Source organism: Juglans regia, chromosome 9, assembly GCF_001411555.2.
Source record: "Juglans regia cultivar Chandler chromosome 9, Walnut 2.0, whole genome shotgun sequence".
In the NCBI taxonomy this organism is placed as follows: Eukaryota; Viridiplantae; Streptophyta; class Magnoliopsida; order Fagales; family Juglandaceae; genus Juglans; species Juglans regia.
The window spans coordinates 14,890,321-14,908,310 of NC_049909.1; the positions used below are offsets into that span (position 1 = coordinate 14,890,321).

A 17,990-nucleotide genomic window follows, 5' to 3' on the forward strand; every position below is an offset into this window, starting at 1 on the left:
ATATTATTTATTATTTTAATTTTTATTATTTTATAATGTGATATTAGATGATTAAAAATTATTTATTTTATCTCGTTTATAAATTTATTATCTAATATTATAATAATAATAATAAAAAAAAATAAATAGATTTTTTCAAAAATAAATGCTCAAAACATACTCAATTAACTGTATTTGCTCTCTTAATATATAAATATATAAATGTCTCATTATTACTCTTAGGTTTTTGAATTTCGATCTTTCTAGTGGGCCCCGTAGGGGTAGACCTCCGCGGATCATATGCCAGAATAGAGACTATTCTGGTCACATCTGGAGCGTCCATTTCTACAGTAGCCCCCACATATCCAACGGTTGACCTATGTAGTTGGGGGGCGGCCCCGTCCTGGTAATGGAGCGTAGGGGAGCCTCCGAAAGCTCTGAGGTCCACAGTCCAGTCCAATCCAGTCCAGTCCATACTTCTTTATCCACCCTCTTCCTTCCATCCGCCATTCAATGCCCATCGATTTCCATGCGGCCAACTCTGATTTCAGCTCTCTCTCTCTCTCTTCTCTCACCGAACCCCATTCATCGCTCGCGCGCGCTCTCCTTCGATCGAATACATGCGCATTAGCTCTACCAAACTCTAAACATTCTAACTGCATTGTCCAATTGCAGCTCTGAAGAAAGAAGAAAAAGAAAGCATTGGTTCTGCATGCGGATTTGTGCTTTCCTAGCTTGACGAAAGGTCTGTTTCTATTTTCAACTGTTTATTCTGCTTCTTAATTAATTATTTTTTCCTTTTTTTTTTTTAAAGTTTTTTGTTGTTCACTTTCTTCAATCTCTTGCATTTCCTTCGTTACTAAACTATTCCTGTTTTCCAAGTGGCGCATTTCTTTTAGTTTTCAAAAAGCCAAGATCAAAGCATTGCTCCTCCCCCCTTTACTCCTTTTCAAAAGTGGAGAGAAAGTGTAACGAAAATGCTAATTCGGCCCGGGATAAATGTGGACAGATCTCCATCTTTTTGCGTGATTGCGTGAATCCTTCCTTTTTTCTTTTCTTAGATCGAAACAAACCCTCGTCTTCCTTCTTCTTTTTCTCTTGAACTTTACCTGCAACTTTTCATACGCCGCTGTTTTCGAATCAAAGACGGAATCTGATAAGCGGGAAAGAACTTTTTTCTAAATAATTAAAAGAGTTGGCAGTCATGTCAGTGCTCCAAAAAGCTTACACCATGATCACTTGCTAACTTACAGTGTTTTTAGCATCAATAGAAAGAAGTTCCTAATTATTTTCCTTTCAGCTCTAAGATTATTTTTAATCAAAAGATATTGAGAATGAGGTTCCCCTCTTGTGTTTAATCTTGGCCGGGAAAGCAGGCTTACCTCAGGGACCCCACCGTTGATTGTCTCGAATCAGCTGATTTTCCGGTTCTCGAAGAAAAAGTGGGAGAAAAAAGCAAAATGTTTTGGTGGGGTAGGTGGTATTAATCACAGAATTGGACGTGATTCGTGAATATGCTTTTAGTTTAAATAATAAACAGATGAAATTGATTCATTCACCATAATAGATCTTGACCATTTATTTTAAGTTGAATTCCTCAGCAATTGTCTTGATTTTTTTTTTTTTATCACATACCATTTATTTCAAGTTGAATTCCTCAGCAATTGAGATTATTATTTAAAAAAAAAACCATTGCAGTTAATTATCATCAATTGCAGAATCATTTAAGTTGAGAAAGAAAAGTCAAAGGTGATTTCGATCGGATAGAATAAGTTCTGATATCCAAATGGGAGAATTATATTCCATTCTCCAACTCTGTATTAAAAAAACAAAAAAGAAGTTGAGAATGATAACCCAAGTGGTCTAAAATCTCCAAACCGATCCGAATCAATCCAGCCAGTTTTTCCCCATGGTTGATCGGTTTTCAAGGAGAAAAAAATCCGGTCAGTCGGTTTCCATTTTGGACCGAGACGGTTATCTGGTTCATTTTCACTTCTCTCTCTTTTATTTGAGTTTGTCATTCATCATCTTATTTTTATTTTTATTTATTTATTTTTATTCATATTGAACTAATTAAATTTTTTACTCATTATTTAAGAAAAAAAATAAAAAAATAAAAAATATATATGATATTTAGCGTAGAGAATCATAAACTTCAACCAGTCATTTCATTTGAAAATAACAAGGAGATGTGGACTTTGATGACTTTAGATTTTCACCATAGAAATTCTGGGTTATCTTTATCTGAAGAATCTTGGACTATCTTTATTGGTAGTGATAACGTTGTCTTCCTAGTATTTTTAAAGTTTTTACAAGCATAGCATAATTACTTACACCATATAATTGTTCGTAATCGATGTAGGGCATGGATCAAAGCCGCGGGATTGTCTCCTAAATCATGTACAGAAGTTAGTGTGGTTTTTAAAATCCGAAAAAAAAAGAAAAAAAGCATACTAGTCTTAGTCAATAGAACTCATAAGAGATGCTGACGATGAGGCGAAGGCTTGCATGCTGCACCCGTGACAGAGAGATTAGCCTCGACTTTGATGAGCAAGAGAGTAAGCCCCTCCCATTTTCCCCTCTCTCTCTCTCTCACTATTCGTATTATAAATATTATTGTTGATAATTAAAGAGAAATTTCCGTGATTGTTGCTTGTTACGAGCTTATTTGCAATCTCGACCGTTCAATATTTTTGTTCTGCTGTGTGCCTATCACATGGCTGGGTCATGGGGTGACTATTGAAAAAGAAGTATAATTTCCAGGGTTAGTGACGCCGAAACATCTTTAATTTAATGTTGTTCAAATATATTTCTTTATTTATGTTTTCTAAATTCTATCGATAAAAGATTGAAGCTGGTCTTCAGCTACACATCACTTATTTGATGAATTAAAGGGTTGGGTTTCCATTTAAGGGGATGATGCATGCGTAGGGTTCATATCAACGTACGTGCAAAGATAGGGAGTTGTGCAAGATTAGGACATTCCACCAATCCTTCTTAGTATCAGTCATGACAATACCATGTTATGCATCTAATGGTGTCACTGTTCAGTTTCTGAACGTTTATGGCTTGTATTTTTATAATAAATTTCGAATTTTTCTGGGATTTTCTTCAAGTGGTCCATAGTCAAAACTTTCGTTTTTCATCTTGATGGGAAAAATTCTCGATAATTCTGGGATTCATACTTGGAAAAAACTAATCCATTTTTTGTGGGAAGAAAAACAGTTTTACCATCCGAAGAAACGATATTTGAGTGAAGCCAATGTTTCTAATAACATAAACGAACTTGGAACTCAATAATATTGGATAAAACATTGAACGGCAGGAGTTGCACAGGATTTAATATGAAATTTAAGATAGGTGTGTGAGAACATATCAATCGTGTGTTTATAAGGTTTCTTCTTTTATGAAAAAAATGTATTTATAAATTAACTAATCCTTCATGGTCCCTTTTGCACGTGCAAGCCACTTGATGGGGTTATCCCAAAACTTTGAAATTTTGGAGTCGTTTTAGCTTTTCCGGGGATGGGCAAGAATCTTGGTTTTTGTGCGTAGAGTAGGTATTTCATAAATAGTAGTGTTTGTGATTTCTCAAAAGTCTCTGGGACAGACCCCGCAGAAACTGCATGAGTCATGACTCCAGCTATTTATTTTGATTGGTATTTGTGGACCCATAAAGTGGTCTTGGAATATTTAATATACCACTTCCACTGACTGAATGAGACAAAGGTTTTTGCAATTCATGTCTTTTCTCTGCCAATTTAAGCCTTATGATCTCAATCCTCACGAGAAATGAGGTAACTGGGACTCAAAAGTCATTGTCTGGATGACGTTTGTCCTGAAAATGTGATGATTCAACTTCTATTTGGATCATCTACCACTGCAGGATTCCTTTCTTGGGTCCATTTCCTTCCCTTTGGTGCTGTTCCGTCTCTGAGTTGTTGTCTTGTGCTGTTTTGCGTTTTCTTAGAGTTTATGTGGACTGCGTAGGAGGAAATGCACCAAAGCTTGAAAGTTCTTTCTGTGGTTCCACCTTTTTCTTTGGTTTTTTTATCTCAGTCCAATCCGGGCTCAAAACACACGCTCTCTCTCTCTCTGTCTCTCTCTCTTAGTTCCACTCAGAAACTCGACACTTTTTTGTTATCTAGAATTTAATGTTAAATGCAATCACGTCTGGAGAAAATCTGGAGAAAAACCTTTGAGTCCTTTTTCATCTGGTAGTTTCTTGGAAATTTCTTGCTGTGGTCCAAACTGCGTGGCCATGGAAGCTTCTGCCTTCCATTCCAACCATGTTGTCACGAAATTGTCATGTGCTCTCCTGCCAAAAAGGGGAAAAAACAAAGGAAAAAATAAAAAGGAAAAAAACATTGTGAATTCTAGTCTGTATCGACGAAAACATTAGTGTGGCACTTTTGTCACGACTGAAAAAAAAACCGAAAAATCCAAAAAGTCTCAATTATTAATATTTTCCCAAAGGCCCGCAAGTGTTGCTAGATGGAACTGCACGGTTTTGATTGAAAGTCCCATTTGAACTCTAGTAGGGTAGAGTGATCTGTTTTTGGGACATTTTACTGTCTACTGAGATAGAAAGGAAAACTAGTTTAGATGTTATCGAATGTGAGATAATTAACTGTGGAATTATTGAACTATTCGCTACCTTTGCATGTGGTAGCTATGAACTGTGTCCTTACATATCGCATATAAAATCTTAATGTTATTGACAAGTCAACTCGACAATGAGAGTGTAAACATAAAATAGAAGGGCAGTATAGCTTCCTGAGATGCGGTTCTTGTGACGGCCAGTAACCTTATAGTAACCTTATCAAACCATCATTGTAAGCCACTATATATGCCGTGATGACTAAGTAACAGAGACAAAACGGTGAAACCCAAGGGGTTAGCCCAAGTGGTGAAGGCATTGGTTTTAGGATATCATTCCCTTCAAGATTCAACACCTCATGGGTGCAAACAATCCTTCGGGACATACTCCTTGGTAAAAAGTCAGCGATTTAACTAGTTCCGTGTAGGGAAACTTCTGAGAGTGCGGTGCACGGGACAGGAGTTTACTCTGCAGGAGTGGGTCCGAAGGGCCCTGCCTTGGAGAGGTTTCCTGACAAAAAAAACAGAGACAAAACAGTGAACTGTGAAACAGCCGCTGAGTGAGAAAATAAAAATTATGTGATCCCCCTTTTACTTTTAGAAAAAATGGAGGACCTTTTTTTGTTTTTTTTTTTTTTTTTGGGGGTGGGGGTGGGGGTGTGGTTTGATGCCCATCATAATTTAAATTCCTGAATTCAATGTCTGATCGAAAGCAACTTGCCTAAATCTTTCTGAATTGACTTGTCTAAATCTATATGTAACCTCCTAAGTGCTCAAGTTAATTGACTCCTTGTCTAATTGTGTCTTGTGTGCACGAGCATTATATGTTACATTGTATTTCACTTTCATTTTTGAAGATGTAGTTGTCAAGATTGCTATCGCTATATATGCAAATAGTTCAAATATAAGACTTCCTGCAGTTGTACAAGGGAATCTCTATAATGTAACTTGTGTAGCTTGGATATTCATATTTTAATGTTTTTATTGCCAGTCTCGTAGTTGGCAATGAGCATTCTATTTATCTTATTTTTCTGAGTATGCCTTGCTTTGTTTCATGAGCGTCATTTACATGTCGTGAAGCGGCAAGCATTCGTATTTCCTTCTCCAAATGTCAACTTTGTTAATTTCAATTTGTCTACCCTCTTGGTTTTTATTGTGGGGTGTTCTGAAACAATTCTGCAACTTCTGCTTCATCGCTAACAGAAATAAAAACCATAATGGAATCTTTCAGGAATAATGACATATGATGGCCTTGAGAGTTGCATTCTAAATATTCATTCTTATGAAAATGAAAGCCGAGCAAGCAGAGGGGATGGTTGTGCGACTGACTCCTTGGATGATGATGAATCGATTTGTTCTTCCAGCAAAGATGCTTTTGGATCATTTTCTTCGAAGTGGTTGACAACAAAGAGGGATGAACGGTGTTTGGATGAATGGGATCTCTCAGAAAGCCCCCAACATTTTTTTATCAAAGAGAAACCTGCTTGTGCCATTCAATTTTCAGATGTGGAGGCAATGAAAGAAAAATTTTCAAAGCTTTTGTTGGGTGAAGATATTACGGGAGGATGCAAAGGCCTTAGCACTGCTTTAGCTTTATCTAATGGCATTTCAAATCTAGCAGGTATGCAGTATGTCAACTTGCTTATCTTAAAGAATTGATTCATTCTTATTTTTACTTTATTATATTTTCTGCACTTTCTTGTGCTTGAATATCACAATTATAGCAAAATTATGCTACTTTACCTTTTATGGTCATATAGATGCATCAAGCTCGTGAGATTAGAATTCTAAATAATACTTTTTAAAAGATATGGGAGTTAACAGAAAATAATAGTTCAGAACCCTAAAAAACGGTGAACTTAGATCTTTGGGGTTCTTGTATTTCACAAGTGATTGCATCGGTGACTAGAGATGTGCACATTTTCACTGACTGCAGGAATGCATTAACTCGATAACTAGGTTTTTTTTATCAGCGCTGAAATTTAGTGATATGAAATTTCTGTATCCATTCCAAGTCAAACTTAGACTTTTCATTGTGGTTCTTTCTTTTTTGGTTTTCATATTTATCTTTGAGCAATTATACTTGCAAGCTAGTGTGGAGGACATGCCCTTCACACCGCTAATGTGGGAGTATTTGATTCGTAGGATTCAAAATTTTAAATTTCTCTTGTAAATCAAAACTTGTCATCTCATTAGTGTGGAAGGTGTGTTCTCCATACCAGTTTGCAAGTAGAAATTTTCTTTATCTTTTGGTTTTTGGCTTGGGTAGGACACGACACTCTTCTTTTTATAATTAACTTTGAGGCCTGAACCCATTCACTAGAAAGCTATGTGCTAATTAGTGACCATAAGAATAATTACTGCTATATACCATTTAATATATAATAAATGGATTTTCAGCAACAGTTTTTGGAGAGTTGTGGAAATTGGAACCACTGCCTGAAGAAAGGAAGAGCAAATGGCGAAGAGAAATGGACTGGTTACTCTCCCCCACGAACTACATGGTTGAGTTGGTTCCTGCTAAGCAAAATGGAGCCAATGGCCGGACCCTGGAGGTATTTTTAATTTTACTTGTATCTAGAGGAATGTAGCAGATTGATTTTCACTTGTATTATTCTTACCTATAAAAAAGAAAAACAAAAGATTTTCACTTATATTTTTTTTTTGGATTTGATTTATATCTGGGCAGATAATGACACCAAAAGCGCGTGCAGACATCCACATGAACCTTCCAGCACTTCAGAAATTGGACTCTATGCTCATTGTATGCAATCTCTCTTCATCCTCAACAAGATCTAGAGGACTTCTTATTTATAAATTTATAGGTCATATAACTTTTTGGTTTTTCATTTGACAGGAAACACTGGATTCAATGGTAAATACTGAGTTTTGGTATGCAGAAGGAGGTAGCCAGGCAGAAGGAAGGAGCAATAGTGCTCGTCAAAGCAAGAGATGGTGGCTTCCATCGCCTCAAGTACCAACAAAAGGGCTCTCTGACACTGAAAGAAAGAAACTGCTTCATCAGGGTAGAGTGGTACGTCAAGTATTCAAGGCTGCCAAATCCATCAACGAAAATGTTTTACATGAAATGCCTGTGCCGGCTATTATTAGTGATGCTCTTCCCAAGGTAATCATCAACTCTCCATGTTTAAAAAATTCTTAGTTGCTGACAACCTTTCTGATCTTTTGACAAGAAAATCTCTATATTTAGAAGTCTAATCTGTTCAAAGACTAGGTTACAAATTTAATCTATATAAATATCTTTCTAAAGCAGTTCTTTTCCAAAAGTACCTGACGAGATGTCAGTTTTACTTTGGGAGAGATCAAGGGTTTGGATCTTGAATAACATGCTTAGTTCTGCCCAAAAGAGAAGCGTGAAGAATTGGTACTGTAGTTCAGTGCGGTTTTCGGCCAGTTACAACTCAACTAAACTATTAAAAACAAGAACAGTGATCAGAGAGCAGGGGCAACCTTAACTCTGATCCATGCTAAAAGTGGGTTCATGTGCAAAGTTCAAGTATACAGAAAAGTTAATTTTGATGATTATATTATGTGACCTTGACACAGCAAGATGAAGTTGGACCGCCATTCTCACCTGCATGGCCGGACACACCCTGTACTCTGGCCTTCAGAGCAGTGGCAGCATCTCCCTCCTGGCCGGAGCTCCCTCCATTTGTGTCCAAATGAAATCCACCAGCTGGGGCTCTCCTTCTAGGCCAAAGCTACCTCATGCATCTTACCCAGCCTTGATGTTTTATTTAGCTGGGTTATAGGTTTCGTTGGGCCCTTATAATGAGTCACCTGAAACTTAGATAATCCAATGATCATTACTTATGATTTTATTTTCTTCCCGAAATTATCAAGCCTGATTGTATTTTTGTAACTAAATTTGTATGTACTTACTTGCAGTCTGGGAAGGCAAGCCTTGGTGAGGAACTGTACAAGGTCTTATCTGGAGAATCAGGCTCACCTGAAGAGATACTCAATTCACTCAATTTGAAATCTGAACACGTAGCTCTTGAGGCTGTTAACAGGTTGGAAGCTGCAGCATTTGCATGGAGAGTGAAAGTTGCAGAACAAATCAGTGGTAAGTCTCCAGTTCGAACATCATGGTCCTTCAAAAAAGACCCATTGTCTGAGATGGATAAGATGGAGTTATTGTTGGACCGAGCAGAAGCCCTTCTACATCATCTCAAGACCAGCTATCCAAACCTCCCTCATTCGTTTCTTGATGCTACAAAAATTCAATATGGCAAGGTGAGTTATTAAGTACGCATTATACCCCTAGGATAAACTCTTGACAAGTAGGTAACTGCATGTTATCGTGCTCATTTTTTCAATTTTATCCCATCATGTTTTAATCTCCATGAGTTCTTGCTTTCTTTTCAACTTTCTAGAATGTAATTAGGTGTCTCTTTTGTTTACTTTCTGTGTACATGGGCTGTGCCTAATTTCGTTCAATCAATAAAGTTTCTTACTTGTAAAAAAAAATGTTTTAATCTCCATTTCAATCCTTTACTTTTCTTCCCTTCATTGAGACATTTAGTTTTCGGCATATCAGGATGATTTCTCTGATACGAGACTATGGTTCATTTGCATTGGTTGTTGTTTGGAACTCGTAATTATACCATCAGAGTAGTGTAGGTCTAGCCGGATCAGGATCGTCCTTAGAATTCTCTACCCAAATTCTAGGTAGATTTAGAAAATTGATAGACACCGCCTGTGAGTCCTACAACATTTAATAACCATTTGAAATTCTCCAAAATCCATTATGTGGAGAATTTGAAGGAATCTAAATCTAGTCTTGCCTTTGCGAATAATCGGAAAATAATAAGTCCGAAGTCGGAAGACAATTGAAGTGGCTTTTATACTGTTTATTTTCTTTAAGCATTTAGAATTGGACATTGTTGAACTGTCCTACCAAAATTAACGTGTAAAAATACATTTTGGCAGAGGTTTATGAATAATCATGGTTGTTCTTGACAATTCCTCCAGGATGTTGGGCATTCAATTCTGGAAGCATATTCCCGGGTTCTTGGAAACTTGGCTGATAGCATACTGTCTAGGATTAAAGAGATACTGCAAGAAGATTGCTTGAGCAATCCGAATTCACCAGTGGCAACTCGTGGCTTTCCTGATATAAATCTCTGTGAAACCTCAGCAGTTGGTTTACATGCGAGGCAGTCGCTGATTGATCAGATGAACAAGGTTTATGGGCAGCACCGTTGTGACTCTAATTCAAGTAGCACTTCCGATTCGGGATTTTCATCCAGTGATGCCAAAGCAAGCAGTGTAAGTGCTGCTGCAACACCAGGTCGGAGTAGTAGAGTATGGTGCATGAGCAGAGAGGCTTGTACGAGTTCGTCTCCTAAAAACACTCCTTGATTTAAGAAGAAAAAGAAAGCTCTTATCTGTAAATGGTTTTGCTATAAGCTCAATGGCATAGAACTTAATGTCGGAAGGGATTTTAGTGTTGGTCAATTGGGTTTTGTTTATTTTAAACTTGTAATGTAATTGGATTGGGACTTTACAAGTTATTGCTATGGATTTAGTAGTTAAAGCCTACAATAGCTGGTGTCCATTGATAAAAGGTTACACTTTAGATTCACCCCAATATAGCCAACTCAGCTATGCTCCTTGGAAATTGGTGAGTCAAGTAAACAGATTACTTATGAGAAATATTTTAAAGATTATAAAGTTATTTTTATTATAAAGTAGATTTAACGGATTAGATGAAGTTTAATAAATTTGTGGAATTACAAGAAAAATTACATCGTTGATTTTGTCTTCTTCAATTGTACTGTTTATGTGGCGCAAAGAGATTGTGGATGAAAAAAATCATTCTGGAAGGCGACTCAAACACCACAATAACAACAATTATCAATTCAGCAGATGAAGAAGATTGGACCACAAACCCTATCATTAAGGATTTAAAGCATCATCTCCTCTCTTTCGAAGCTTGGAAAATTAAGAAAATTCATCAATCTAAAAACCGATGCGTGCAAAGATAGGCAACTTTCTGTTTTTTAAAATATCATTAATTTAAAACATAGTTGTATAAAATGTTGTGAAAAATATTGTGAATCATTTTTTTTCAAGAATCAAGCCCGTAAAATGAAATGTCAACAGTCCCTCCGTCCATCACTTATCAAAGAAAAACAGGCGGGAAAACCTCTTCAAAAAATGCAATCATGGTGCTCTGCCACGTCTCCTTAGCCCAAGAGGAAGACTTGCGTCACTGTCCTTTTGCCTGTGTATCCTATGACGACGATCGCACACTAGCTGGGACAAGGTGCACTAATTGCGTTCAAGCAAAGTCAAAACAAATTTAAATAGATCAGCATCTGTGATACAACCAAAAAAGAGGCATAGGAACAAACATTCTAATCTATATCACACAGTGGAGAGTTATGCCTTGCCAGGATTTGTATATTTATATTCTGAGACTTGTCCCTGCAATTCCAAAGCAGCACCAGAAATATTCTTCACCTGTGGTAACACATGGCTTTCCTGATATAAGTCACTGTGAAACCTCAACGGTTGCTCATTGATCAGATGAACAAGGTTTATGGGCAAGCAGCATTGTGACTCTAATTCAAGTAGCACTTCCGATTCGCGATTTTCATCCAGTGATGCCAAAGCAAGCAGTGTAAGTGCTGAAACTAAAAGAATCATGTAGATTGCTTTTGGACTTTGGTCAGAGAGCAAAATTCCTGATATAAACTAAAACCATCTTGCCATTTGGACCATTGCCTCTTCAGAATATTGTATGCCTTCAATTCATTTTGCCCGGTGTTCTTGACCCAAGCATCAAACCTCAGCTGGGTGGAGCACAGATCATCAAATAGTTCGGGCCCACCAGTTTCCATCTTGCCGGGAGGAACATGCTTCTTCTCGTGAACTTTAAAGATCAGGATATCAAAATTCTTATCACTGAAGGTATTGCACATTGTGTAATCCATGGTAGAGTATTTAAATGCAACTGGAGTATATAAACAGAAAGGTTTCGGTTTTTCAGAGCTGCCCCACGTCTCTTCTCTGTCATTGGCAAGGGAGACAGCACCATCATCACGAAGCTCACAACCAGAATCTGGCACAGCCAATTCACTGGCCACCTGCTTGACTTCATCGCATCTCAGGCTAAATTCCTTCTCTAAAGAAAATCCATCCATTCCTTCCAAATCTGAGTAGCCATTACGATACTCATGTAGTGCAAGTAGAACTGGAAGAGGAAGTACTGGACCAACAAGAGCATCATCTCGCTGCACTTTCTGTGACCATTTATTGCTTCGGCGTGAAGGCTTTCTTAGGAAGAAAGGAGGCAATTGAGGTAGGTCTGGAACAACTAGAAATTCCAAAGCTACCTTTTTCTGGTCCACTAGTACTTCAAGGAACTCAGGGTAGTTGGAATAGGCCAGTTGCAAAAGTTCTATTGGCAGGCCTGCCCATAGTCTCCTCAAAGCAACCTCGTGTATGCTCGCTGGCAAGCTTATGTCATCAAAAGCAACTGCAACTGCGGGAGACGATCTCAATCGACCAAAGCCACAAGCCTTCAACTTCTCACATAAGATTTCATGAGCTTCTGTACTAAAGGTTTCCTTCTCTTGAGGACCCTTACGATGATTTATAATTTTCGAATCCAGGACTTTAGTAAGGTTTCCATTCAAATATGCCGATAGGTTATCAAAGTTCAGGTACTTAAATCTTCTGGGAAATCTATACTCCCCATCTTCTTTGGTAAACAGGAAATTATCTTCAAATTGCAAAAATTCTCTGTGAAATTCTTTCAACTTCTTCACAGAATCCCACGAGGCACAGTATCTTTGTAATTCAAGATTCCCTGAAGACATAAGCCTTATCAGTGTAAAACTACCAAATTCATCAGGCTCGGCAAGCTGTGCAGATAGACCTTTGTTTAGGATGCCAAAGCCCAAAACTATCTCTTTCTTTTGCTGCCAATCAATCCATTCAGGAAGATCATCCTTCAAAATCTCCTCCCTTATAAGACAACTTCCACATCTGCATTCACAACCAGACAATAACAGGTCCGTAGGGAGCTCCCATGCATAAATGGTTTTTGAAAATTCTGAAATTTCAGACGCAATGTTTCCTCGTGGGGCTGGTAAAGCAGGTCCATAGCAAAAGAGATTAAACTCACAGTTCCAAAACGATCCTAATATAATGCAAAAACCTGATTCAGAAGCCCACTGAAACGTTTCATTCCTTGAGTTTGATCTCAATTCAAACAATCTAAACACGTCAATGTAGCACGGTTTATCAAGACCATGAGCCCATTGCAACACCGGCATCATCGGTTTCCGCACATCACAAAGGAGCAACAGACTATGTGAAGCCAATGCAAAATGAAAGCCATCAGAACCTGCAATCATAAAACAAAGGAACCTTTCATTTTTAACCGATGAATACATACTTAACATCTCAACCTTGGCTAAACAGCTCACGACGCATTCATCAAGCCTCAAATCAACTAAAAACACAGCATCGGACCGAGCAACAATCAAGATCCTAGGATGCCAACTGAACTCACAACCCAACCATTTCTGACTCCCCGAAGTACCCGACTCATCATCCCAAGACACTCGCAACCTAGTCCCTCTAAAACGCGCACTCGGGGCAACACTTTTCAAACAAGACTCCAAATCGAACAAGAACAGTGAGCCACTTTCCAACAAAACCACACTCTCCTCTGGCATATGCGGACTCCAACAAGCACAAACAACGGAGCAACTCTTGAAAACCTTACTACCTAAGCAAACCAAACTCGGGCTATCCCAATTCAAGCCAATTTCTTTAACCGTCACAGCAAACCAATGCACAGAGTACAACGTAGAAGCCATCAAATACCCAACAATAGCAGAGGAATTCGAATTACATGCCCAATTCGTAGACCCAAAACCTGATTCAACCATGGGGTTCACCGAGATATTGTTAATCCGGTACTCAAACCCAGTCTTTTCCCTGAAGACGCCGCCCTTCTTATCGACCTGAACGTCGAAACTGAAATCCGAACCATCCAACAATAATACCAAGAATCCGACTTGCTCAGAATTGACACCGGTAGGGAAGAAAACAATAACGGACTTGGAATTGGGTTGCTGAAGGAAGGAGAGGCGGTTGTGAAGGAGGTGCGAAGCGGCGTCATTTTGATGGGCAGCGTGGTGCCCGACGAGGGAGGAGACAGAGGAGGAAGTGGAGGGGGGGATGGACGAGGTGAGGAGGAATTTGGGAAGAGAGAGGTGGGGAGGAGGAGAGAGAGAGTGAGGCAAGAGAGACTGCGAGGAGAAGAGGTGTGTTAGGGTTTGGGGCTTTGGGTTGAAAACCAGTGGACCCAAGGTTTGTCTGGATGAAGGGCCTGAGAGAAGGAGTGGAGAATTAAAGACTGCAGTGGCCGGGAAGAGGGACTTCCACTCTGATGAGCAATCCATTGATAGCAGAGTTGATTCAGGAAGAACATTATACAAAGGATGAGTAAGACATCCGGTTTTTAAAAAAGTTCGGTTTTTGCCTATGTATCCAACAACGACTATCACACCCAATGTTTTGAATACACCCAATGTTTTGAATACTGTATCAGAAGTTATATTGATCAAGATATGAAAATAAAATATTTTAATATCGATACTGTTTTGAGATAGTCGATATATGAATAAATTATATATATAAATATATATAAATTATATTCTAAAATAATAGTCTATATATAAATAAATTATATATAAATACATATATATAAATTATAAATAACCTAATTTAAATTGAGAGTCAAAAAATAAACTTGTAGTTGTAGTTTGAAAAAATGAAAAATAAAAAAATTAGAAGGCCGAAATATAGGCCGGTACCGGCCGGTATTTGGGGCGATACGAAATGTATGGGGTATCTGAACCGGCCCAACGGCCGGTACTGAAAATTTCGACCGTACTGATCGGTACGGTACGAAATTTAAAACAGTGATCACACACCGTGGGTGAATCCTTTTAACCTGAAATCCACAAAATATAAAATTCAAATATAATAATCCTCCAAATTCAAATACTTCAAAAATCATTCCAAAGAAAATAAACTCGACACTATTACATATTCTTTAAAATCTCACAAATCCACTTATGCTACCTGGCACTTATCTCACATTTTTGTTATAATCTTGTCACGTGCCATCTATTCCAGCCACAAGCATTAAATTCATCTAAAAAAATGGAGATAAACGGATGAGTCTACCGACTCAGTAGGCAGCAAACTTATACTAGTGTGTAAACATGAGCTAGTTAAAGAATGCAGAAACAAACAGTCTCAATAATAGCGGTGGTATTTTCAGAAGCATTTCATTACAATAATAATATATACAAAAGACCTTAGGCACAAGCATCACTGAAACAACATTAGAAACAGAAACAGAAACAAAGCCCACGTTTATCCCCGTGGAAGGCTTGTGCATGTTTGTAGTTAGCCAAGTAGCACATAAATCACTATCACCAAAGTGAGTGCACTCAAAACAGAGGCCATATTTACTCCCGTGGCAGGGTTGTGCATTCTACAGATAGCTAAGCAGAACAGAAATCACTTTGTTGCCAAAATAATTGCACTCAAAATAGAGTCCACATTTTACACCTGAGGCGAGGTAAGAACAGAGGCCACCATTTTACACCCATGCCAGGGCCCGTAACCAAAGTAAAACAAGATCTTATACCTTAGGGTTTTCAAATACAATGCAATAATAGAACTGAATAGATAATATCATATAATCAGACAAACATTATTTTTTTTTATAAGTAATAATATTATATATATATATCAATAGGAGTAACCAAATACACTTGATGTATACAAGAAAAACACCTAACCCATACAAGAAAGCCCCTAATGACCCAAAAGTCCATAAAAACCTACCCAAAATACACAGCTCGAATTGGAAAACTATCGATACACCTCCCCGACCCCATCCCCTAGATTTCGTGAAAAAATCATCTACCCAAACATCTCACTACGAGAATGTCTTCACAAAGCCCTCACTTTAGCCTTCCCTAGAGTTGAGCTAGCTCCCTTAGTATCGTAGTTGATTGCCCAAGAAATATTTTTTAACTCCCTGCTTTTCTTAAACTTAGATTTGGTTTCAAGCGTGTGGCTCGCCTCGATTGCAGTAAGTAGTACTTTAAATTGGTCTTCATATTCTCTCTATTCTCCATATGAAAGCTCCAGGATTTGTAGAAACCATTATCTTTATTCAAAATCCAATCCGCTGTTGAATTCGCTATATCGTTAATCGGAGGAAGAGAAATTAGGGGAATGACATTATCCCCAGCCACAGTACCCGATTGCATTCCCGACTTTAAACCTTCCCCCACACGTGGCACCAATGAAAATTCTAAACTTTCCCCCACATGAGGCACCAATGAAAAATCGATAATTTCCTTCTCGCCAAATGGTTGCTTGACAGGTATATGGTTGTTTTCCCTTCCATGTTCACATTTTATGTAATAGAGAAACGTAGTGCAAAATTTGTTCATGTCTATACCAGTCATAATAAAATGACACATTTTCATATTCAGATACAAAGAATAATAAAGAAAATGACTGAGGTTGTTTTCATAACAAAATATGAAAATTTTTCACAAAGTTTAGCATAGGAGCACCACTTACCACATTTTGCAATATATTATCTAAGCCTTAAACTTGAACCATAGCAGTATCACAACCTAATCCAGAAAATATCATTAACATATAAATAACTCATACCAGTACAAAACCAACCGAACTAATAAAATAACCTGAACTATGGTTCAATACGAGCCCATAAATAGCCCATAAACAAAATAGTTCATCATGGTGCCTTGGGTTTATAATGGCCTAAGTGCAACGTCCAATGCACTACTCCACCAATGGATTAGCCCAACCTCCTTGGATTGGCTTAAATTTCACCACAATGTATATCACCATTTACAAACAAACTCCCAACACATCAGGACACCAACCAACATTTTACGTCCATTCCCTCCTTTGATCACAACATTACAAACAAGAGACCCTCCAATGATCAACCAACTTGAAATCACTCAACTACCAATTCCAATATATAATTTTTTTTATAAGTAATAAGAAGTTTTATTAAGACATGGCCCAAATTCAAAGGAAGTATATAAACGGATGCACCTATTGTACAAATTCCAATATATAAATGGGGACAACCTAAACTTCCAGTAGAACCAAAAATATAAGAGTCGAGAAAATTAAATGATGGTTACGAGGCTAAAGCTCGAAAATACCTTACCCAATCTCGGAGCGGTAGTCGGTTGTATTCGACAGCGAGACACCGCTGTCTAGAGATCTTCGAGGTGCTCTGTGAGCATGAAAAACGAAGTCAGATCCAAGTTTGAGATGATGAGGAAACATACGGAGGAAGAGAGAAAACCGTACGGAGTGAGCAAGAGAAAAACCGAGACGGATAAAGGAGAGGACAAAAAGGAGACGAAGTGAGGCGGCGAGGCGGCACTCTGGCTCCGGTGGCCTTCGATGGTCGCCAAGGTCAAACTAAAAATGAGACAGAGAGAGATAGAGTGAGGGAGATTAAACAAAGAGAGAAATTAGAGAGACAAACGAGGGAGAGAGGCCGAGAGAAAGAGAGAGGGAGATGAGCGGAGAGAGTAAGAGGGGAGAATATTACTGGCAAAGAGGCCTAGTCCAGAAGATGTGGATAGGACTGCACGACCTGGTGAGAAGGAGGTTGAGATGAGAGAGAACATACGGAGAGAGAGAGAGAGAGAGAGAGGACTTACCGGTGGCAGTAGAATATGGCGACGGTTGCTCTGTGTGATGGCTCGCAGCGGCCTTTGTGTGTGGGGGGAAGGGGGCAAAGGAGAATTGAGGGGGGGTGCATAACAGTCTTTGAATCTTAATAGAGAGAGAGGGGATCAGGGGCTGGGTGAAGAAAGAAGGGAGGGAAACAAGGTCAAGGGGCTTGATGATACGGTGCGTTTTGCAGTTGTTATTAGAGGCAGTGGAATAGAATATTTTGGATAGCTCATAGCCATATATCTAGAGCAACATAAAAAATGTTCTTTTTGTACTTTGAATTTTTTTATTCTCCCTAAAAGATAGAAACCTTTTATTGAGCAGTATTATTTAGTTTTTTAAATATGTATGTTTTTAATATTTGTATTGATATTATTTTAAAATATAATTTTTCAATATATATATATAACTTATCTATATATCAAAACAGTATATCAAAACGTACTGATCATGCCAGTTTGGAATCAATTCCAAACTTCCAAAGCTCAAAACTTCAAAGTTTTTTATTTTTTTCAAACCATCCGATTTGACTTGGGAGAACAGCATGATCCAGAGAGACCTTCTTTCAAAATCTTTCGTTTATTGATTTTTTCCAACCCGCCCCATAT

At 38.1% G+C, this 17,990-nt stretch overlaps 2 protein-coding genes across 2 annotated transcripts; one reads left to right on the forward strand and one right to left on the reverse strand.

Annotated features, from left to right (window-relative positions):
* Positions 1–402: 402 nt before the first annotated feature.
* On the forward strand, positions 403–10,146 carry LOC108994396 (rop guanine nucleotide exchange factor 14). Its single transcript, XM_018969591.2, has 8 exons — positions 403–724; positions 2,342–2,537; positions 5,810–6,199; positions 6,979–7,133; positions 7,268–7,342; positions 7,436–7,705; positions 8,488–8,835; positions 9,574–10,146. Exons 2-8 carry the CDS (start codon positions 2,462–2,464, stop codon positions 9,961–9,963), a joined length of 1,704 nt encoding a protein of 567 aa, XP_018825136.1. The 5' UTR covers positions 403–724; positions 2,342–2,461; the 3' UTR covers positions 9,964–10,146.
* Positions 10,147–10,884: 738 nt separating this feature from the next.
* Positions 10,885–14,097, reverse strand: LOC108994399. Its single transcript, XM_035694112.1, has one exon. The coding sequence runs from the start codon at positions 14,022–14,024 to the stop codon at positions 11,250–11,252; it is 2,775 nt and encodes a 924-aa protein (XP_035550005.1). The 5' UTR covers positions 14,025–14,097; the 3' UTR covers positions 10,885–11,249.
* Positions 14,098–17,990: the final 3,893 nt, after the last annotated feature.